The sequence below is a fragment of the Manis javanica genome, chromosome 5 (genome assembly GCF_040802235.1).
Source record: "Manis javanica isolate MJ-LG chromosome 5, MJ_LKY, whole genome shotgun sequence".
NCBI classification, from domain to species: domain Eukaryota; kingdom Metazoa; phylum Chordata; class Mammalia; order Pholidota; family Manidae; genus Manis; species Manis javanica.
Genome location: NC_133160.1, coordinates 124,673,150 through 124,697,664, shown reverse-complemented (window position 1 = coordinate 124,697,664; position 24,515 = coordinate 124,673,150). Strand labels below are relative to the sequence as shown.

Below are 24,515 nucleotides of genomic sequence, written 5' to 3'. Positions count from 1 at the left end.
AAGTATTTGGCTATACCAATTTTTTGTTTACTTTTCAATTATCTGTTTAAGAATAAGTAACTAAATAAAATTTGCTTTTATTTTATTTTTATTTGTCCAAATGGAAATAAACTAGGTTTGTTAGTGACCTACACTTCTAGTGGTAAATTTAAGAAAGACATCAAACTATCATAAAATTCCACCATAGCCTAAGCTATCTTGCCTCTCTCTCTAGTAAAGGAGTTATATGGCTCTAGATAGAATCTCTTGAAGTCTTAATATACCCCTCATTGACCCTTTTCTAAATATTCCCAAGTACATATCAGAAATATAGATGTCATCCTATTAAACTGCTATTTATTAACATTAACAGAGTAGCATGGCTGCCAGGGGCAAAAGAAAAGAAAAATAACCTATCTCTCTGCCTCCTTGACGTTTGCAAGATAAATATGTACCAATTTTAAATGAAAGTGCACATCAGTAAACTAGACAAATTTATTGAGTTAGCTTGTAGCAAGATGAGCCTGCTCCATTTTCACATCTTTTTCTGGTAGTGAATGTTTTAATCTATTGATGCCATGGAGAAATGCTACATTAGCTATAAAACAGAAAGAGGGCACTGTTCAGTGACAGGACCAATAATATGTACAGTGCAGTAAACACTTTGCAAGTATTTAATGGCCCTGAATTTAAATATACAATATATATTTTACTAAGCTGAGAGAGACAATTCATAAAAGACTACTGATTCCTTCAAATGCATTAAGTTAACTTAGATATGACATGAACAATTCAGTTTTACAGTGGCACTTGAAGAAACTATGTTTAATTTTTTTTTAAAGAAGGAAAACCCACTGATAAACACCCGAATTTTATACTTTGTTCTGACATTTGATTTTTTACTTTTGCTGCTAAGTTATCATTTTCCATCACAAATTTCTTCTCTAAAACTGGTAGCCACAGTAAGAGAATAGAACCTCACCATGATCTGACGAATGCATGCTGCATTCATGACACATGAACTGATGTTAAGACCTGTGAGTTACAGATGCCATTGTATGTGATTTGAAAATCACCTGAGTTTAATCTAAATAATCTAAAAATTACCCCCATACTCTATTTCCAAATGTATAATCATTTACTTGGAAGTAGATACTATATTCTGTAGGCCACATAATTTTTATGTAAGTGGCAAATCAGCCAAAATTCACAACTTGAGGGTAGATTCAAAACATCATGCATTTGAATCTATTTTTCAGATTTATTGAAATTTGAAGTACAACATCAAACTGTTGTGTTACTTCATTTTCTGAGAAAAATGAGTATACATTGAACAGTAATCTTCTTGTGAGACTCTCTCATGAGCATTAACTTTTGAGCCAGATTGTCTTTTTTCAAATCCTTGCTGTTTCTTTTTGTTTGTTTGTTTGTTTGTTGTTTGTTTTTATGAGACATTCAACATTTTATTATAAATTAAGCTTTGTGTCAGACGATTTTGCCCAGCTGTAGGCTAGGTTAAGTGTTCTGAGCATGTTTAGGCTAAGCTAAGCCAGTAGGTTAGATATATTAAATGCATTTTCAACTTAACACTATTTTCAATTTTGGATGGGTTTATGAAGATATAACCCATCCTAAATGGAGGAAAAGCTATATCCCAATCTTTAAGTGACTCTAATTTTTTGTTTGCTTGTTTTTAAATACTGAGCTGAATCAAATAAAACTGATGTAAGGGCAGGATCCAGTGGGCTGCCATTTTGTGGCCCCTGTTCCCCTCCACACAAGAGTGGTTTCAGTAACAAGCTTAGAAATGGTCTATAAATTAGCTAGAGCATCCACCAGGTGGCAGGAAGAGGTAGACAATCTCTCCTGCTTGTCAGTCTCTCCAGAGTAGATTTCTGTGGCTACAAATGGAATCTTAGGGAGCAGCTGACCTCTTTGACCCTTTACACCAACCACTGCTCCCCAAACTTAAACTTAGGATCTTAACACTGAGGAGATCTCCTCTCTCTTCCCTGTCATTACTAGACACAGATATGCCAGGAGACATGGAAGGCAACCCGCCTCAGAGCAGCCCTGCCTGGTGCCCCCTCTCAGCCCAAGGGCCACTGGGGAGCCAGTTTGTGGAGCCTCAAAGACAAACAGCCTTGACTCTATATCTTCCTTTCACTGACTGTGGGGGCACTTGATGTGCAGGGGAAACTTGCTGGAAATGAAGGTCGACCATGCATGGACTTGGTTCCTGCTGTGACTGGAAGCAGAGACCACCAGGGCAGACAGCTGTTTTAGAATGAAGGCCCAGTGTCAAGTATCATCAAGATCTGCTTGATGGTGATACCTGTGTTTGAGGCCTGAGCTCCTGTCCCCAGCCTGGCCTGGTCTTGTGCCCTTCTTGCACTGGTAGCGGTCCTGCCTCTCAATCTGGTTTTGACCCTTACACTGTTGCTCTTACTCCTAGTACACGATGCCACCCACCTCTGGTCCAGTGAAGACTTTCTGCCTCTCCCTCCCCCAGCCCAGCCCACCCTCTGCTCCCAGCTTCACCCAGGCTCACCCCAGCCCATCCTGTCCATTCTCCGTCCAGACACAGGAAGATATGCTGCTACTGTCCTGTCCCTCGCAGGGCCTCTCATTTCCTCCCCTCAGAAGGCCTAAGGAAGTCTGTGGCTTGAGGAAAACTAGGATGGGGAGACTGCTGCTCATGTCCACTGTAAATGAATGGGACAAGATCTCTCTAAATTGTAGCAGCAGAGAGAAAGGCTGCAAAATACTAGATATGTTATCCAGGGAGATAGAGGAATTTCAAGGTTTCTCAGAGTAGATGAGAAAGCCCAGCGCCTAGGTCAGGGATTGGCTGGGACTGGGCAGCCCTGGCAGGTGGCTGTGGGAGAAACAAATGGGTTCTCAGGCCAGACCTCCAGGCTCTGTTCTGTCCTCTTCCTGGCCAGCTGGAGATGGAAATGATCAATTAGGAGAAAGTGTGGGCTCATTTAAAGGTGTTTAAACAAGGCCACGCCAGGCAAATTTCCAAATGCCAAATTAAAGAAGGGACTGTATTTTCTGTTGATAGATAGTGACCGTACTAGAGAGGGTAGTAAGGACTTAGTAATACACACAACTGTTGAAGTACTGTGTTGTACATTTGAAACCAATATAAGATTGTATATCAATGATGCCTTAATTTAAAAAAAAAAGGCAGAACTGTAAACTGGTCAGAGAGCCCCACCTGGGAATCCAGGGACCTGGCTTGTGGTCTGGTCCAAGTTGGTGGGGACTCAGGCAAAGACCCAAATCTCTCCAGGGCCCATCAACTCACTGAAAATACAAAGGTTGAAATCTTTGCTGTTTCTTACTAGATTTGTGAGCTTAAGCTATTTACTTAGTTTCTCTGCCCCACCCATTCTTCATCTGTAAAATGGAGATAATAATACTTTTTTTGATAATTAAATGAATTAATGGTAAAGGTTTCCACGTAGTAAACATTCAATGACTGTTGGCTATTGTTGCTATAAATACTGATGGTTTCAAAATTATGCATTTATTCAATCAAGTTTAAAAAGTCCACAAAGTGAAAGCTATTTTGTTTTCAGTGTTCATTATTTTTAATATGTAGCATGATGGAACAGAGTGCAGTAGTGTTTTTTTTTATTTTAATAATTAGATACAACCTAAAATTATCAAATGGCTATATTAATTAAATGTCCTATTCAGAAAATACTCACTTTAGCTTGGCAATTATGCAATCCATATACACATTTTATCTTTAATCTTTTCTCCTCTCCTTTTGTGTTTGGTAATATGAGTAAAGTTATACCACATATTCAAGAACATCAAAGATAGAGATCCATTATACTGATATAACAAATTTAAATTTATTGAGCAGCTTCTATATTCAAGGCACTGATCTAGGTGCTGGGACACAACAGTGAATAAAACAAAGTACTTGAGTGCACGGGACTAACTTTCTAGTAGATTTATACAATGTGAAATAATATGGGAATTCCTGAGTAAATAGAGCATCTATTTGAAATTTATTTGGTCTTTAATATTATATTTTTTAATAATCACCTAATATGGTAGATGTAACAATATTTACATAGTATTTAATGCTATGCCTATAAATGAATTAATACTTTAATAAATACCAACTACAGTCAGTTTACTAGATATCAGCTCTTTTTTGTTTATCTACAGGGAAGTTTTTTTTGTTGTTGTTCTTAAGAAGTAAAAGAAATAAACCTAACAATATTATATTTTTGGCAGTTCCTCCATCAATGCTCTAGCCAACAAATTCATTTTTATGGTCCTTCTACAGATAGCTTTTAAGGAAATATAGGCAAACATTTAGGAGCTGGTTGGTTTAAATAGACAGTAAAGTATGTTGCCAATGGCCCAATAGAGCAAAGAACAATGTTATATTTGTTTCATTCTCTAAAATATGCTTTTCTCTGATTTGATATGTTTCACTGAAATAAACAAAACATGCATTTAGTGAACTACCGAGCAGATGTTGGCTGAATTTGACAAAGGATAGGGAGGGGGAAGCATGCTTTACATTGTTCGTTTTAATTTAATTTTTAAATTTAATATTTAAGCTTTGGATGTTGTACCACATTCTGTACATTTGAAGGATTGTCATCTTACTACTTCCTCTCTCAACTCTGACCTAGCTAATTTACAACCATCTTCTAAGGAGCATGTATTCTGTCTGTCACCATCTTTCCAAGGAAGAATGTAAATTCATAAGGAAAAGAGCTGGGGACAAATATGTTCCTGTTCTTAGGATCATGCAGTTTTTGTGTCAAATATACCACTACAGAGCTAAACTACATTATGAATGTTCTCAACTACAAGTGGGAAATAAGTAGAAACTATTCACTATGTTTAACGAGGTCATTGAAATCTTGCTACTGAATAGTTATGGGCATACTGGGATGGACACTGAAGATTTACAAAGAAACAAGAGATGCTCTGAGAGAACTGTTATTTCTACAATTTAAGATTCATAATTAGTAAACCATGTTTTCCTTCAGATAAGAAGAAAAGTACCAAGTAGTTTTATGTATGCCACTTTCTTTTTGGCATATTTAATTCTTCTATGTGATGCTGTCCTAAAAAGTGCCCAAAGACTTTTATATGAAAAGAGGTTTTAAACAGATGGCTCTGAGAAGAGAGTCTGTAACAAAAATCAGTGTAATACTGTTTTTCAAGATGAATTGTTGCTGGTTACTAAGAATACTTTTTAAAGTTTTGTTGATACTGCAGTAAGCTGTTTTAATAGAGGGCAGACCATCAGATAATTTTCTGTACCTGATAAATATAACTTAGTGTATAAAGCACTCCTGGCTTTTAGAAAGTAATAGGGGTAGCTGAGAACTCTATCCCTTCTCTCAATCAATGGAATCATTAAAAAATAGTAGGTTGTACTTGAAAAATAGTGTTTTAATACTTGAGTTTTTGTGTCAGAGGCCTGGCATTAACCCTGGGTCTATTATTTACTATTTATTTAACATACCTGTACCATAGTTTTCCTTTTTTATAATATTGAAATAATAATAATGATACTGTCCACTTTGTAGTGGTAATGTATCTAAGTAGATAATACATGCAAATTATTTAACACCATAGACCACCTAGTAAATAGTAAGCACATAGTATTGGTTATCCTCATTATTTTTGTGTCACCACTTTCATGTTTGTGAGTGGACAGCATAGAAGTTAAAAGTGGATGCTCTGAAGTTCAAATACCAGCTCTTACTGATTGCTAGTTATATGGTCTCTGTACTCAGTCTGCTCATTTGTATCATGGTGACAATGATCTCAACAGGGTGTGGTAAAGATTACATAAAATAATATGGATAAAGTATTTGGCAAATAGACCGATATAGTGTAAATGCTAAATAAATTGCACCAAAAATAACTAGTTTTAATATCCTTAAGGAGAAATTCCACAGAGATTACAATAATCTTTTCTGGCAATTGATCATAGAATAAGTATTTTGCAGTGTACAATTATATAAGTAGAGATATAATGGACCCCACTACAGAGAGAAAAGAAGTAGTACCTAAAGAGGGTTTTATGCACCTACTTTAGCAGAAGTAAAATACATACTTTGTCAGCCTTAACATTTGTCCCCATCTCTTTTGTTAACTCATTGAACAAACCATACCAAGTTCATATTTGGAACCATTTGCCTGCAATTTTAAAAGCATGTCAGTGCCAACATTTATGAACCAGCAGTAATAACAAGACATTGAAACAGAACCTGAGAATGCCTGGGTGAAAGATACAGGGTTCTTGCCTTCATAACCTACAAGTATCTCCAAGAAAAAGATAGAAGGTAAAATATACCAAATGCAAAAAGCATAGTAAATGGATGGTACAAGTGAAATGAACTAGAATTGATACGGGCAAACAAATGCCATGGGATAAACATCATTGGGTTGTTTCAGTACTGGCCTGTGAGCTTAAAATATCCTTTAGATTCCTTTAAGGGTTATAAAATAAAGATGAGGGCTGTGTGACATGGCTGGTATGTGGCCCATGAAACCTAAATTATTTCTATCTACCCATTTTCAGAAAAAGCTTGCCAATCCTTGGTCATTATTAAAGACCATCCTTCTGAAAAAATAATGTTGAATTTATATAGCTATTCAATATGGGACTGATAAATAGAGTAATATTCATGAAGGAGTAAACTTGGAACCTGCAGAAAGAGTTCGGCTTAACTAGGAGATGAAAGGTGTAAAGCATTCTGAACAAGGGTACTCGAATGAGCAAGTTTTATAAATAAAAACAGGTATGGAGTATATGAAGTAAAAATGAATAAACCATTATAAAATGTGGTATGGTTAACATTTAGGATTAGTAAAAAAACATTAAGAAAATATGTAAGAAACACATTTTGGAAAAGTTCAATAATAAGTCTAAAAACCTAAACTTGATTCTAGAGTTGGCATTAGCATTTACCCCAATTTTATCAAATACCAAAAACTGAATGAGTGAGGATCTTAAATTTACCTTTCCAGGGACTTGGTTGACATGCATAAGATACAAATGACATATATTTTCTACTAATGAATTCTGAAATTAATTTTTTGTGTGTGTGTATTCAATTCTAGAAATCATATTTGTATTATTAGTCTTGTTACTAACTCTGATATTACTTAATATGAGATATTTTTTGCTCTTTAGCTAGTGAATCCAGCCCCAGATTGGTTGGGGGTATTTGGAAAAGTTCTACAAAGGGCCAGAGGATGTAGTGCTCTTCAGAATCCTAACCTATTCCTCAGAGTGGTTTGTGGGGTGTTTTTTACATTACTAAGTGTCTCAGGTTCTGTTGTCCAATTCTCTGGTACCAGGTAGTGATAAAACCTGTTGATTTTAATTTTAATTCACAAATTTCTAAGAGCACTGGCAAAGACTGAAAGAAAAATGCTTACTTATAATTCTGTCATGAATAAAGTAACATGACCTAACTTCTGTTTTTTCCCATCGGTAAATTAAGATAGCTGTTCCTGGCATCACAGTATATGAAGCTGGGGAGTGAATCAAAAAATACCACATTACTTAATAATTTATTTTTAATATTATTAAAAGTTCAAAGGTAAACTGTGATATGGGGCTAGATTCTTAATTCTCTAGCTTCGTTTTTCTTATTTGTGAAATACTGGCTGGGACTCAGTGATATTTAAAAAAAAAAAATGGGCTCAGCCCCCAAACCCAGGGAATAATAATTGTAAAGTATTCAGTAGATATACAAGGATTAGATCTAGATTCACGTTGAATGTCCTATTTGTTGCATATCCAGAGCTGGATGAGTAGAACCAAGTAACAGGAATAAGGCAAAACCTAAACAGAAGGCTGACTTGTTCTACAAGGAGCTTGATTTGAGTCAAACTGTTGTACCCTGTGTTTCTAACTTCACCTCTTAATGATTCTGCCTCCCTCGTCTTTTTTTTTTTATTTTACACAGATTCATTTGAAAGAATATAAAATAGCTTCTTGTTGGTAAATAAGCATAATGAAAATCACCAATTATTATACAATAAACTTTCCCAAGTCAAGGATTAGTACCTCCTCTGTAACATATTCATAATAGCACCACCAAGTTCATAGTTTCTATGAGGATTAAATGAAACAGTCTACACAGGATGAAGGTTTACATACTGCCTGCTCGGTATTAGGATTATATTACTTGTTTCTGTATTCATAGCTCTGAGGGACTTACACATAAACGCATTCAGTGGATCTAATATATAAATGTGTGTGTACAGGTTTCCCCTTTTATCCAAAAATAGAGAGTTCCTATGATACTATTCTAAACTAAAATGGGTGTAAAGCAAAGAAGAAATTATCATTCCTTTATGTGCAAATTTTGAGCATTTCCAGACCCCCAAAAAAAACCTCTCTTAGGCTTTTCTGATACCTTAGGGTATATTTTGCTAATGGATGCACACAATAAACTGAGATAATCAATAGTGGATCACAGGTACAGTTCAAAGGCATGGTGTCTGGCAGCCCAGCGCCGCGGAGTGCGGTGCCCAGGGAAGGAGCTCCACCAGGCTCACTGCTGCTGCTGGGCGCTCGCTGCGCCCGGAAGTGCGCCCTGTGGCACAAATGCTGGATGCTGTTTTGTCTTTTGGTCTTTTTTTTTGTTTGTTTGTTTCGTAAAATCAAAAATCCTTTTCAGATTTATTTTGGTTAACAACAACAAAAAAGTACTACTGCCTGTCTTCCGGAACAGCAAAGTGGTGTAATGTGTGTGAGCTTTGGAAAAAGCATACCCCTACAGTCTTACACACTCTGAGGGGCTCTTCCGTTTTCTCTTTTTGGCAACTCTTATTAAATGCCATGTGGCTGTTACATAATGATGACAAGTCATTATGACAAGGGTACAGCCTTGATGAACCAACCCAATGTAATGTCGACTTAAGTGTTAGCAATGATAACTTTGAAAAAGCATTGTTACTAGGAGCTATTACCAGTAGATTCTCAAAGCAGTCTACTAATAGCGCCATTTTCACTTAAAAGGCTAAATTAATAATAGTGAAAGATTTTACAGATCCATCAATGGGATGGGAAGGCAATACAAGATATAAAAGGCGTTCTCAGATAAAAGGCATTCTCAGTCTCTAGCATCTCTAGATATTGCATTTAAGTGTATAAATTAGAATGTGTCTAGTGAAAGCATTTTATGAATTATTGACATTTTCAATCTACACACTCCAGGATGAAATTCATTAGGAGGTGACTATTCTGGAAACACGTTACAGAGAGCCTTTGTAACACAAGGTGCTTGAGCAGCATTCTTATTCACTGATGCATAGGTATTATTTGAAAAACATAATTTAGAAGCTAAACTGCAGAGATTACCCCTGTCTTTCATTAAATAAAGGATTAGCACTCCATTTACTGAAAGAGACAGGTGTCTGTCAGAATTTTTGATGTGCAATATACCAGAAAAATTAATGAACTTCACAGAATTTTTATTTCTATTTACTGAAGTGTTTCTGTATTTCCTTGGTGGATGTGAACTAGAAGAAAAGAGAATTTTTTCTGTTTCAGAATAATAAAAAGTAACAGGACATGAGGTATTCGGCACAGGTTTGCTTCTAGTGATAAAGAAAATCTTGTTTCCTTGTCCAAAAAACGAGGAACCCATTTTTTTTTCCTATTATTTTATCTTCCCTGGAGCAATGCATCACTAGTCTCAGGGGTGATAGCTCTGAGAAGTATGACATCCAGTCCTTTCTTTGAAAATACCACAGTGCAATTCATCATGTCACGGAAGCATAGGAAATATTAATTGAGCTCTTCTTTGTGCTGGGCACTGGAGATACAATCTTGAATAAGATCAAAACTTGGATTTGAATTCCAGCTCAACCACTAATTAACCAAATAGGCATGCATCTTTGTACCTACTCCTCATTTGAAAAGTTAAGACAATGAGAATATCTGCCTCATATGATTTCCATGAGCTGTTTAAATTCGTATGCAAAACTTCAGTGCATAATGTGACACGTGACATGTGCTTAATGTTATGTTATTTCTGGGAACAGACATAGTGCATGCCCTCAGGGAGATTCCATTTACATTATATTTATCTGCTCTAAAGTGCACTCTTACATGGATTTGGTGACAGAAGGAAAATGGAACACAAGAACCCAAAAAACGAACAGTGTTTCACTGAGTTTACACATTGTCAGAGTCAGTATATAATATTAGACCAATGACTGGACTCTGTCACCTACCAATACTGATCCAGTCAATTCCTTTAACATTTTGAGTTCTGGCAGATTCATCTTGAATATGGGAATAAAAAATACCACTTCTTAGTGTTGTTAGAAGAATTAAGTCAAACAATTCATGTGAAAACATTTTGTTAAGTTATAAAACGCTATACAAATATATAGTAGTATGTGAACTTTTCGCTATCCAATTATAGATTATTTTGTTTGTATATTATGCACCAGCAAATTTTCATTCAAGACTGATTTTTTTAAATTACTTAGTTTGCCTTTTTCATCTTCCTAACTGCCCACTGGCCTGTGCTGTGGTTACCCAAATGTATTTTAATAGTCTAAGCCAAATGTAACCAAGAAAGTAATTCTATTTAAAATACTACTACATTTCAATGATAAAAATATTTGTTTATAAATTATTTAATATAACTTTATGTCCTATGTGTCTTTTTATTTATATATTACAGAAATATAGAGGCATCATAGGATTACAACATTCTACTCATTACAACCTTCTGCATTTAAATTCTAGATAGAAAATGTATGATAATTTAAAAGAAAAGAAAATTTAAGCTACATTAGAATTAGAGAACAATTTCATAGTTCTTAGCTACGGCAGTGGAGTTCTGACAATTTTGGGCTTGCAACAGTTTTATTCCTGTAATTTGCAATACAGTTTGAAAAAGCTTGGCAATGCATGCATATGCTCTCTCATCCATACTTTTTCTAATTAAAAGATGCAATTCCAAAGAATTCCATATGGTACAGATATGGATAAAACTAATAACATCTTACTTTTCTAAGCAATAACATAACCATCTATTATATCTATTTTATGCACTGTTGGGAAATTAAGGGAAAATTTACTAGTCCTTTTTTCCTGTTTCTTCCTTTTATACAGAATAAAATTACCCTTCCTTTGAATTTGTCATTTACTTTAAGCCCAGGATATAGTTATGACACAGCGTTTGACAAAGGACAACAGTGGATCATTTTAAGGAAATACATAAACGTATTTGTAGAGGCTGAATGGACAATAAAAATAGGTGGGGATTAAGAGTGAAGAGAGAAAAGGAGAGTAGCTCCACAGAGACTTGGAAATGAACAGTGACAGCTGAATGTCAGCATTCAGGCTACTGGGCCAGAATAAAGGACAAGAGGTCCTGGAGGAGGCCTAGCTCAGTGGCATCACACAGTTTACTTATTTACTATCTCACCACTGAGAGGAGAGGAGGGAGTAATTTTTGGCTTGTGTTTTTAGATCTTCACAGACTGTTTTATAGTAACTAACTTTTTCTTGCCAGTATAGTCCTCAAGACCATCTATATACTTTTTTGTCTTTTCTTTTTTTCTTCCAGTTTTGTCTTTAAAGAGATGGAGATACAAGTTACTTGTAAATTGTAGTTTCCTCCACATCCATCATAATATACAAGGACATTATGGAGATAAGCATCACACATATGATTATAGCAAATCTAAATTCTCCTTCACCATTTTTTTCTTTTTGCTATATACTTACAATAGCAAGAAGCAGAATTAATCTCCTTTATTTGGATTATGTATTAACTCAGTAGCTCTTCTCTGAGTATTTATGATGTGCCAGGCACTGTGAGATTGTGGAGGATACAGAGATAAGCATGTTTCTTATATCCATGCAATTTGTGTGTGTGTGTGTGTGTGTGTGTGTTTTCAGGATGGGGGGAAGCTTCTGGAATCAGAATTAGATGCTGGACAAGGACTGGCTAATCCCAAATGTTAGTAAGCTTTTTAATGACAAATTGTGTTTGCCTTGCCAATTTTTGTTATGGGAATATGTTTTGTGTGTGCTTGTTTCAACTTAAATTATGGGATTGTTTTACTTCAGTCTCGAAAATAGCAAATAAATGATAAATGAGCTATAGTCAGTCATGACATAGGCAAGATCATAATTATTCTCTCCAAAGTGGAACTGCCTAATACATCTTAATTTTGAATAACCAGCAAGTAGCAAAGGCAAGCTTTATTTATGTTACAGTTTATGCCAATTTCTCTCAGATTAGACCAGGACTAGAGAATTACTAGTAGAATTTTACCTAATGACAGTTGAGAAAAGAGAGGTAAAAGATCTTAAAAAATAAAAATGTCCACTAAATTTTAAGATAGCATTTACAGGATGTAATACCTTACTAATACTTACCTTATCAATACTTTTCATATCCCACTTTACTCACGAAATATTTGTTGTTGAAATACCAGTCATTAAGAAGTTAGGATATTTGCACTTAGAATAAGAGTTTTATGTGATGTAAGAGTAAAGGTGTGTGAATGTATGTTTTCTGTTTTAGAATATAAGTACCTCCATATATAATTCTCAAAAAGATACATATTTAGAGCTATTTCAGGGAAGAAATTAGGTCTAGAAATTTCTTTGTAGGCTAGTCACTGAAAAGTATCACAGTTGGTATGATTTTCCCATTCACCATCTCCACATCACCTGCAGTGAGTTTCAAGTGCAAATATACTATTGATTAAATAAAATTTTAAGGTGCTTCATTAAGCTTCCTCTAGTTGTCAGTCTGAATGGAGGCTTGTTAACATTCTAGTCATAGCAGGAAGTGTATCTCTCAGGTAAAGCTTTTGACTGACCTATAATGAGGCGTACAGTCCAGTGAACATTGAAGTTACTCAATTTTGAGTATGATGACAAATTATAACAGTATAAGTAGAGTTTGTATAGAAATACTGTTAAAAATAAGACTTAAAACAGGTCATAGAAATGCTGTTAAAAATGAAATTAGTGAAAATTAATGATAAGGAATCTAAAAATGAGAGCCCCATATGCAATTTCCTAAGCATAACTTTTGTATATACAGTTTGTCTTCCAGCACATGTGATATTGAGCTTTCAAAAAAGTCAATGGAAAGAAATGAGTGTGATTTTAACACTAATTGGAGACATGAGCTTAAGTCAAAACACAAAATTCTTACCCAAATGTGATTACCTGAAGCCGTATTTCTCCCTTGTTTTGAAACTTTCCTAGGGCTTTATTTATTGTGCATAACTCTGCTCATCCCTTCCCACATACATTATCTTAGATTTATAACACTTGCAATCTGTGACCTTCAAGTTTGTGTTATGAACCCATTCTCCCCTGATTTTTTTGTTTCTTTTTGTTCATTGGCCCCTTTTCTTTTGTTGCTATCTAGGCAAATTGTTTCTGATAAACAAATGTTTATGATATAAAGAAGGTGCTGCTTGATGAGTTTCATAAATATGTTACAGTTTCCCAGAATTTCCCCTTACTTGTATTGATCAATACCTTAAAAATAATAATGGAATCTAATTTGAGAGATGCATAGCCATGCCATTTTATTAATTTATTCTTAAAAGAGTGTATTGAAAGACTCAGTTAAGAATTTCAGAAAATGCCAGAGCGGGTATTGTTTATATCAACCTTCCGATAACAAATTTTTCTGGAAGACACTATTTTGTCACAATAATATGAAATATTGATGAGTAGGAGGGAGAGAAGTTTCAGTAAGGATTATGAATCTGTTTATTCAGTGTGAGCTCATTCCCTGTTAATGTGTAGCCTCATGAGGTGCATTTCTCATAAGACTGACAAGACATGGAATAACTAGGCCTTAAGAAGTGAGTTGTCGAGTAGTTTCTTTTGAAGAGATCAATTCTTACGATGGGCAAAAAGCAAATACTATGTTAAATAGTGGTACAAACTATAATATTTTATAAGTGAGGCTAGGCAAACTATTTGAAAGCTTTCTGTGTATAGTTACTTACCTACCTTTCAAACAGAGATATTGGTGTTCTTATTAAGAATATTGCATTTTCTATGTCTGTAGTTTGGAACTGTATGTATATTCAATCTTAGCTTGATTAACTTCTGCCTTAGTTTTCCAAGTTTGCACTGTATTTTTAAGTTTATATAATATGATTGTTTTTTATAAAGTAATTTTATTGGAGGATTGGGTTTGTAAAAAAAAATACATAATGTTCAAGAAGCAAGTATGAGTGAAATAAATTATTTACTTTCAGTTTGGAAGAGGTGAATAAAAAGTGGTTGGCCAATACCGTACCATTAATCTATTCTCTTTTCTCCTTTCTCTCTTTACTTCTCTCTCTCCAATAGAAGTGGAACAAAAAGGTAATTAAATACCTTTCATGAATTATGTATTTTTTATAGGCTAAGTTATTTAACAGTTTAACATTTAGTTAAAATAATTTTGTTATTAATTCTTATCTATTTTATGAAAATTTATTTACTACTGCTGCTCAACTTCATCATGATCTGCTATACTGACTAGTGCTGGTTTGATCCTTTTATTAAACAGTTCAAATTTTCAACTGTGTTTTGTATTCCTCTTTATTTTTAAATAAGTAGTTAAAAATCTAGTAGATGGTGATGGATAGTGATTGCTTTAGGTTTGGTTTTCTTTCTATATTAGATAATTTTCCATAGTTCTGGTGTAGTTTCCCCTGTTCCTTTAATTTTTAACTACTGGGGAAAGAGAAGATGGTTTCCTGAAATACCTTACAGTAAATTACTTCAGTAAACAAGGGTTGATTATTGTCTAACATTAAGTTTTTATACACTTTTAACAGCAATGCCTACCCATCCTTTATAATTATAGCCATCATATTGGAAGCCTAAGAAATTCTTCTAAACATCAGTTTTATGATTGAATATAATTTGATGATGGCCCTCTGTTGTTGCTATGGAAGATTTTGATAGTCAGCTAATCCATCAAACTTTCCATTTCTCCAAAGACAAAACTTTGGGGATTCTAATAACTTTCCTTAATAACCAGCAAATTGTAGATGACTTTTTTCATCTTTGATTTTTTTCATTGAATTTAGGCTTACTGTGGCTGTTATGGAGCTAATCACTAATATGAAGAGAATCATACTTTAATCATTAATATGGGTGAACATCCAAATTCCTTGTGATTTCCTAATTTCTCCACCCAAAACACTTCTAATCATTTTAAACATAACACTGGACTGCATGGTTATTTTCCAGTGTGTCTGTTTTGCAAAAATATTAGAGCAGTGTTTCCCATAGTAGGTTCAGCAGAACACTACACTCCCAAGAGCTTCTGTGATCACATTAATTGGTGAAATTGCCTCCCCTTCCCCACTTCTGCAGCAGAGATTCATTAATGTACTTTAGCTGTTAGAGTCTCTGCTACAATTCCATTTTATATGATATTTCTTTAGTACACGTGGCTAAAGATCCCTGTTTTCTTTTTGTGTAACACCCAGCTATACCACTTGAAATGGGTGCTCATGGACCATCCTCTGGGAAACATTGCTTTATAGCTCCTTCACTGTAGGTGAATAAGTCAAGCTTCCTGACCACCACGCACACAGCATACTACTGAATCATACTAAAAATCAAGTCAATCAGAGAATTCCTGTCCATTTTCAGTCTGAAGTATGAGCAGCAAATACTGTAGCAAGTAATCTTGTTTTTTAATGTTCTTCTCATGTAACAGTAAAAGACACATGTTTTTAAGTTTCAATACTACTGTATTTAACAGGACATTTTTAACTGATTAAAATCTAGATCTTGGGTTCTTCTCTGTAACCTTTCACCTTTTCTTCTTTCCTTTCTTTTTCTTCCTTTCTCTTTTCCCTTTCAGTATCCATCCATCACTCATTTTCACTTGTGGGGGTTTGCATGCTCTGTGTGTGCTAAGAGCTTTTTTGCTAGAAGATTCAGTGGCCTGCATTACAGGGCTTTTCTTTTCCTCTGTTAATATATTTCAGTTACTATTGGATTTCCATTTGTTTCTTAATGATAAGTATTGAATAGCTAATATTATCTGAGTGAAAGCAATATATGTATATTTTAAATTGCCAGTAAGATACTTTAACACTTCATGTGTAAACATTTGTATTTGTTATATGTCTATAGAATATGTATGTATGTCACATCTATATAAATGTAATCAAAGAAATTATAACACATTTACAAAGGTAAAAATGAAAGGAGAGCACAATTGTTCATAAAAAAGCCAACTTTTTTCAGCAAATGAAATAAAAATGATTTTGAAAATAAGTCAAAATTAATGTGAAAAACTACTTTGTTTTCTCAGAAGAATGCAACAAAACGAATAAGTGGTGGTGGGTATGTCATGTTAGAGTTGCAATCCATTTGGAGCAAAATAAGAATATATGGCAAAATATGAAAACTAATATATTTATCATTTTTAACTCTTTGCTTTCCAACAGTTTTTCTTTGTCCTGGACTACTAAAAGGAGTATACCAGAGTGAACATTTATTTGAGTCTGACCACCAGTCTGGGGCATGGTGCAAGGACCCTCTGCAGGCTTCTGACAAGATTTATTATATGCCCTGGACCCCCTACAGAACTGATACCCTCACTGAGTACTCATCCAAGGATGACTTCATTGCCGGAAGGCCCACCACGACCTATAAGCTCCCTCACAGAGTGGATGGCACAGGCTTTGTGGTGTACGATGGGGCTTTGTTCTTCAATAAGGAGCGCACCAGGAACATAGTAAAGTTTGATTTGCGGACTAGGATAAAGAGTGGAGAGGCTATCATAGCAAATGCCAACTACCATGATACCTCCCCTTACCGATGGGGAGGCAAATCTGACATAGACCTGGCAGTGGATGAGAATGGGCTATGGGTAATCTATGCAACAGAACAAAACAATGGTAAAATTGTCATTAGCCAGTTGAACCCTTACACCCTACGGATTGAAGGCACATGGGATACTGCTTATGATAAGAGGTCAGCTTCCAACGCATTTATGATTTGTGGGATTCTGTATGTGGTCAAATCTGTATATGAGGATGATGACAATGAGGCTACAGGAAATAAGATTGACTACATTTACAACACCGACCAAAGTAAGGATAGCTTGGTGGATGTGCCCTTTCCCAATTCATACCAGTACATAGCGGCTGTGGATTACAACCCCAGGGACAACCTTCTTTACGTATGGAATAATTACCACGTCGTGAAATATTCTTTGGATTTTGGACCTCTGGATAGTAGATCAGGTGAGTTTGACTTTTGCTTTTTCTCTAGGGGCAAACATTTATAGTTTGTTTTCAATGAGTTTATTGTACATGAGATTAGACCTCCTTTGTGGTCTTCCTTCTGACCTGTGTACCTGAAAATTGCTTACTGTCTTTTCATCTAAAAGAATGATACTATTAATCACTTTCAGCTGTAAAAAAGTGTAAGTATAAGAAAGATTCTCCTCTATTCAGCTAGTTTTCTTTGAAGGGCATTTCCATTATCAGCCGGTTAGTTCTTTGTGCAGTGAAATGCACAAAACCTTTGCCATCCCACAGAATGCCATCCCATCTAATTAATTGTGACATGCCCTCAGAAGTGCTCTCCACTTGGAAAATGTCAAAGGATTCACTTGATATAATGCTCTAGGAGCCCTACACCAATATATTCACCTTGCAGAGAACATCATATATATATATATCCACCCCTTTTGGGAATATTGTCAGTTTGAATGAATATATGTCTGACTGTACCTAGTTGATATATATAGAAAAGTTCATAACTGATAAATACAGAAAGAATAAATCTCATTTTTATAAGAAACAGCCATATGAAAACATAGTTTTGAGCAAATGAGAAAGTTAATCTTTAATTCCCATTCTTGAAAGGTTGTTTTGTTTTGTTTATCCTCTCTAGAGCATACTGTTTCCTTTTAATGTTGTTTAAAGGCAGTCATTAATTGCTTTTTAAAAATTTTTATTTACACAACTGAGCAGAATTAGTTTAGAAGTTCAATTATTTTATCTAACAATTACTATATTATATACATGTAATACTTTGTATCTTTTGATAAAGTATAATGGAAAACTAAGATGTAGGTGTCTGAATTTTGATAGTAATATAGCAATTCAAATTTGTTTTTTTCTTTCAGTGCCTACATGTTAATATTTCTTATTTTGTGCATTGCTTTTACCATGTTTTTACTAGCATGCCCTTCTACTTACTAACTTAGTTCATTATGTACATTTCTTCTTATACAACTAGATTTTAAATTCCATATGACTAAATCATTGCTTTACCCATCTTTTTATTGTATTTTTTTATCTGACCATTATTTCTGTCTCCTGAGACACTAGTATAATATATGGCATATATAAAATAGAAGTACAATAAGTCTGTTGAGTGATTGAATTAATGAAAGAATGGCTTCCCACTGCTTACTGTGATAGAATGTCAAATTAGGTATCATTTTTTTCTAATCCATGAAAGGCTTCAGTCAAGAGTGGCAGCAATTTTTTCCATGGCCAGCCATGCTGATATTATGTTGAGTTGTCTTTTATGGAAGGAGGAGCATTAATATACAACAAAAACAAAAGCAACTTCTCCTTACTAAGTCCTCAAAAATTTCCTAGACCAAGTGCAGTATCTGGCTCACCTCTGTACAGGTAAGGTTTCTCAGTCCCATACACCAGTCCCCTGAAAACCTAAGCAAAAATCAGTTATCTGGAGCATTCTGGAAGGACAGTTCTTTCAATTGTTAAACCAAAATTTATATTTTGTTAGTGAAAACTCAGTTGGTGAGTGGTTCTTTGTCTCTCTTTGACTTTTAATTGGTACAAGAAATAATTTCTAATTGCCCTCAAAGAAATAAAAAATAATAACTCATCATCTTTTGGGGTTAAATCAGTGAATAAGGGGCAGTGACATATTTCAAATTAATTTATTGTAAATATCATGCAGTATTTTTACTTAGAATAATAGGTTAAATTAATTAGTATTCCAGGTTTTGATTTAATGGACTGAAGCAAATTCTTAGCTCAGTGTTTATAAATTTTCCTCAAAGAGTGAGATGATACCATAGTTTATTTAGAGACTTGCCAAAAACATTGAAAAATGATAAAATTCAGCTTTTGAAATTCCTAACTTAAGCCAGGAGATTCTGTTTTGCAACGAGCAAGGGTGTACCTGTATATAATTGCAAGAAAAAGTATCAATTTTCATGTATGAGGCTCAAATTAAAAATCTAGTACTTTGGTGTGGAATTACTCCAGTTTAGAGGTAGAAAGAATAAGTGTAGAAGTAAATTTTATGCATGGTATGTGTGGATATGAGAAATCTAATTAGCATTAGTAGAGGCTGTTCATCTTATTCCACCCAAACAGTTTCAGCTGGGTGTTTTTCTTTAGTAAATTAGGTTGACATTTTTCAAAGAAATTGCCCCTAGTGAACTCTTATTATGGATCTTCTTATGTGTCTGTCTATGTATAGAAACCAACTTAGTATAAATACGTTAGGGTCAAAAAGACTAATTCTAAGGCTGTAGACCTAAAGTGTATTTGCTGTTGCCATCTGTTGGAAGCAGGCTATATTTGCTCCATCTCAACTGAGGTCTAATCAATGAATATTTACACTTTTGAAGTTTTTATAAAGGGGTATCTATATTTTACTTCTATCTAATATAACTATTCTGTACATTAAAAGATCTGGATGTTGGCAGTTAAGAGGTAAATATGCTTCTCTTGGATATATAAAAATCCTCCGGTGAAGTATACTCATAGGTGACATGCTTCTGAACATGAGCTTGGGAGTCTGAAGGACTTAAATTTGAACTCTGCCTCTAGTGCTTGTTTGACTCTGGCCAGGTTGCTCAGCCTCTTGGTTTTGGTTTCCTCTACTATAAAATAGAAAAAAATACCTGCCTCAGAAGATTAGTGTTAGATTCTAATGAGATGATATATGTAATAGGCACAAAATCCTTAAACTAATAGCTACACACCAACCCTACTAGAATCATTATTATCCACATCTTCTAAAGGAGGGACCTAAGGCCTCACAGCTCATATAACTTACTTGAAAATCATCCAGCGGTGAAAGTGCAGCTTGACTTCGTACTTATGCTCCTTCCTGTGACAGTAGTAGTGGAAAATATGCTTACAGAGAGGCTGTGTGTAGATTCAGTCCTTTGATAGCAGTAATTTCGGTATCCCCATCTCCTGGTGCCAATCTCCCGGTGCAAATCTAATTTGTTGTTCTCATGTTAGATAATTACCATAGATTTGCACTCTAAAAAAAAATTATATTTATTCTTCAACTGTGAAATCAGATGTATTTTTTAATGAGACTATTTTAAATTCAGAAATGATAAACTTTAAGGAAGAATATAAAGAAAAAGTTACCTCCTCAGAAATATCCTAAAATCATTCATTAATTCCAGTGCCTTACTATTCCCAGCACCCATTCTCAAACTGCCTGTGGTCATGTTGCTTGTTAGGTTGAATCCGTTATATGACATGTTTGTATTCTTTTTCAAAGGAAAACATCTTATGGAATGGAGTAATCTGTGAAGCAAGTTGTTTTCAACAATATCTAAATAAATAAATGAAATTGAATTTGATTTTTTTAAACTTGCAGTTTTAATGTTCACTGTTGTTTGTAAGTGCAGTTTCTCCTTGCAAAGTTCTTTTATAGTCCATTTTTCTTGAAAAAGTTTTAAAACGTTTAAGATGTGTTCTAATTTTTCTCAAAAAACATAACATTATACTGTCATCACTTATTCTGTATTACATTGAATGCAACTTTCCAGTATTTTTTTTTTAGTTTTCCAGCATGAAATTAGTGGGAAAATTATTCAATACTTATTCCATATTGCCCTCCACATAAAAATTTATATATGTAAATTTTATAGAAAAAAAATCTGTTATGATATATTTACATCTCACATGTTAAAGAACATACAAATGCAAGTCATTTTCAATTTATAAAAAATTTTGTTCAGAAAATGAAATTTTGATTCACATTGAAGTAATCTTATTGTTTCAGTCATTTTATTTACAAATACTTGTAGAGTGGCTGATTAATAGATTTGTCAAGATTTGTTGAATGGTTTAAGGAATAAACAAATGAATTATTGTATAAATTTTCTAAAAACCTTATTCAGAATATAAGGGGAGTGGGAATGTTAGTCCTAAAAATTTTTTTTTAAACTACATGTATACTTCTCAGGTAATCATCTTCACTCTTTGCCATGCACGTCTATGATCTACAAGTTTTATGAGTCCTCTCAGTTATTCCTGACCCCAGCCACCCATACCTAGCTTCTTCCCTTCTTCACTCAGATTGTAATGAGCTTTTGTAATATAAAGGAACTTTAGCAGGTGTTAAGGATATGTGCCAAAGTGCATTAACACCTAATGTGCTTTCTCCTAGAAATAATTGGAAGAAATTAAAGTCAGTAGTCTTACAATAGGGAAGGATGTGAGCAACTGTTCAATGGATTTTATATTCAGAACATATTCTCAAATTTTTCAGTAGACAAACTGCAGAAATTTCTTCAACTTAGAGAACATGGAAAGTGTATTATATTCAGAAATGAATAAATCTGTTCTTTTGGAAGTCCAAGTGATTCAGTTCAGGATACCTGTGTCGGTGCTTGTAAGCAATAGCTTCTGAGTATAAAGTAAACATGAAGGTGCTTCCTCTGTGTTTTCTGAGCAGAAAACCAAATCTAGAACTATCAGATCTAGAAATTTCCTCAAGTTCACTTAACTGAGTCTTTGTCCTATCTTATAAAATGTGACGTAAACTATACATTCATCATTGCCAGCAATTTTCTATCTTTTGTAAGATACACATAAAAACCTCCAATTAATGGTTAGCTATTTCGTAAGTTACTTGAGTGATTCTCATGTTGACATCATAATTCTAAAACTGTTCCTTTCATCCTGATATGTCTGATGTGAAGGAATCAATACTTGCATCACTTGCCTTCATCTATTAGTGATTAATGTTGACTTCCACTCTTCAGTTCTTTCTTCCAAAATATTTTGTGTCAAGTTCATTATCCATTATAAGTAAGAGTGAGATGTAAGGTATTTTTTTTTAGTCTTTCAGTTTGTTTCTAAACTATTGAAAGAACAATCTAAACTTCCCTTGTCAGATATACACTTTTTCCAGTATTCCTTACTGAAAGGGGAGGAAGTACGCTCAAGTTGATACTAAGAATAAGCAGAGAAGTCCAGCTCCAAAATATTCCTAAAATTAGTATGCCTAACAGATCTAAAAATCTATTAGTTGAAATTAGTGGAACACATCAAGCAACGAGTCTGAATGACAGAATGATGAATTCCTGTAGCTACTGTCTTGTACCTGTTCTTCTGTTTCTGTAACATGATCCACGTTTTCTTGAAAACCACTTGAGATTATGTAAATTTAACCATTCTTATATATGCTGAAGATAGGAAAATCTAAAACAACAAAAAGCCTACAAATAACAGCTTAACAATGCAGATAAGGTGCACCTTCTCTCCTTATAATATGCTAATTAAGTGCATTTGTGTCTCTAGTAAAAGCTGTGGCTGTGTAGTGATGAATAAGAACTTTAAACACACATGACACCTCGTTAAAATGTAATTTTCCCATCATATATCTGAGCCCTTTACTTTGACAGCTGAGTAATATGAGTGCTGGGCAGAGAATCTTGAACATTTTGAAACTTTCACGTGTTTAATAGGTAGCTGAATCTGCTTCCCGAACAGTTCAGGTAAACCTGGCATACTCTAGTCACAAAATAGGTCTGAAAGGAGTGGTGTCTTCATTCAGTCTTTTCCTTAGCCTGTGGGTTATACTGCTTCACAGTTTGTGGATAAAGTGAAAGTCCCCATGTTCAGGACTCTCCCCTGGCCCTGGTCAGCTAGCTCACTACACATATGAGGGTAATACGTTGTTATTGACTCTATACAAAGAGCTCCTCCCAGTGCTCTGGGTAACACAGTGGCATGGCTGCAGGGCTGCAGCAGAGCAGAGATGAGACTGGAGTGGTGGCAGCACCAACGACAGAGACTGAAACCCATTGGCATGACAACTGGAGATAGTCAGCATGATTCATTGTTGACTAAGGAAAAGAACAGGCTTCCCTCATGGGAGGAGTGTTTCAATGGGCTGCACCTATGGATGGGGAGACCTTTGAGTGTCCCCCAGTGGACACGTGGTACAATGTGGCTTGCCTCCTAGAGGACTGGGCTCCAACCCAAGACTGGGAAGGGGTGGAGGCAACACCTCAGGCAGTAAAGTTGGCCCTCAGCAAAACAGGGAATTCCTTAGAGAAACAGAGTGCCTGTGAGGCCGCGGGAATGATGGGGAGTTTTCTTCTCCCAATATTGAGAAAGGCCATAGGGAGAAAGACGTCCTTCTGCAAGAAACATGAGAAGAGGCAGCACAAGAACATGAGCTGTGAGGTGCCATTGAGGAGGTAAAATATTTGTTGGTGACTGAAATGGCATCACTACGAGGTGCTGTGGAAATGGAAAAGGATGTCATGGTAGCTGGAGAGGAAGCAGCATGAGAAGGAGCAGCGGCCCAAGAAAGAGTGGCACAAGAAGAAACAGCCCGAGAGTGCAGGCTGCTGGGTGCTGTGGGGCAGGTGAAGGATGTAGTGGAGCCGTAGGCCCCAGAAATGGAGGAGCGGAGGTTTGACAAACAGGTGGGGATGGAAGCCCTGCCAGTGCTGGAGGCATCAGCCCCTCCTTGGTTGAAACCCCACCTTGTTGAAAGGGGGTGGAAAGCCTGAAAGAAAATGAAGACCTGGCAAGCACAGGTTCCTTCAGGAGAGGTGCAGCCCCTCCCCAGGTGACGGAGCACTCTATGCTCCGCTCCTGTCCTCAGGCTCCAGCACAAAAGGAAACATGGTCTGCTTCTCTAGGGAAGAATTTAAAGGGCCCCATGAAGGTCACAAGGACCCAGATGTGGGTTGATTTGATAAAGGCAGGAGCAGACAAAGAAATTGGCAAATAGATTTTTACTGGAGCTGTGGCAACAACTGAGATCAGAGCAGCAGTTCCAGCTGCTGAGGATGAAGCAGAAGATAGAGATAAAGCTACAAGATTGGCCTGTGTGTCTGTAAGACTTTCTGTTGGAGAGGCTGGAGAAGGTGGTTATTGTAAGGCCCACTCATGGTTCTTTTACAATGTTCCAGCTTCCTTGCACAGGGACCATTGCACAGAGGATTGAGGGCACAGTTTGAGAGTTGTGAAGCCTGGAGGGGTGGAATGTGAATAAAGTGAAGGTTCCTGTGCCAGGATTCTCAACTGGCCCTGGTTGGCTAGCCCACTACACGTGTGTGGGCAATAGGTTGTTATTGACTCTATATAAAGAGCTCTACCCAGTGTTCCGGGTGCCATGGTGGCAGGCTGCAGGGCTGCACAGCTGCAGGAGAGCAGAGGCTGGAGTGGTGGTAGCACCGAGGACAGAGACTGAGACAGCTGTGTGGGCAAAGAGGCCCAGAGGCAGAGACTGGCTCAATGCATGC

The 24,515-nt window shown here is 35.7% G+C and overlaps 1 protein-coding gene across 26 annotated transcripts in view; it reads left to right on the top strand.

Moving 5' to 3' along the window:
- Positions 1–24,515, top strand: part of ADGRL3 (adhesion G protein-coupled receptor L3) — a 798,791-nt gene that overhangs the window by 506,103 nt on the left and 268,173 nt on the right. For all 26 annotated transcript variants that reach the window (XM_073237549.1, XM_073237551.1, XM_073237548.1 and 23 more), the window contains one exon: positions 16,453–17,253. In XM_073237549.1, the coding sequence (XP_073093650.1) occupies positions 16,453–17,253 (801 nt within the window). The remainder of the gene's footprint in view (positions 1–16,452; positions 17,254–24,515) is intronic.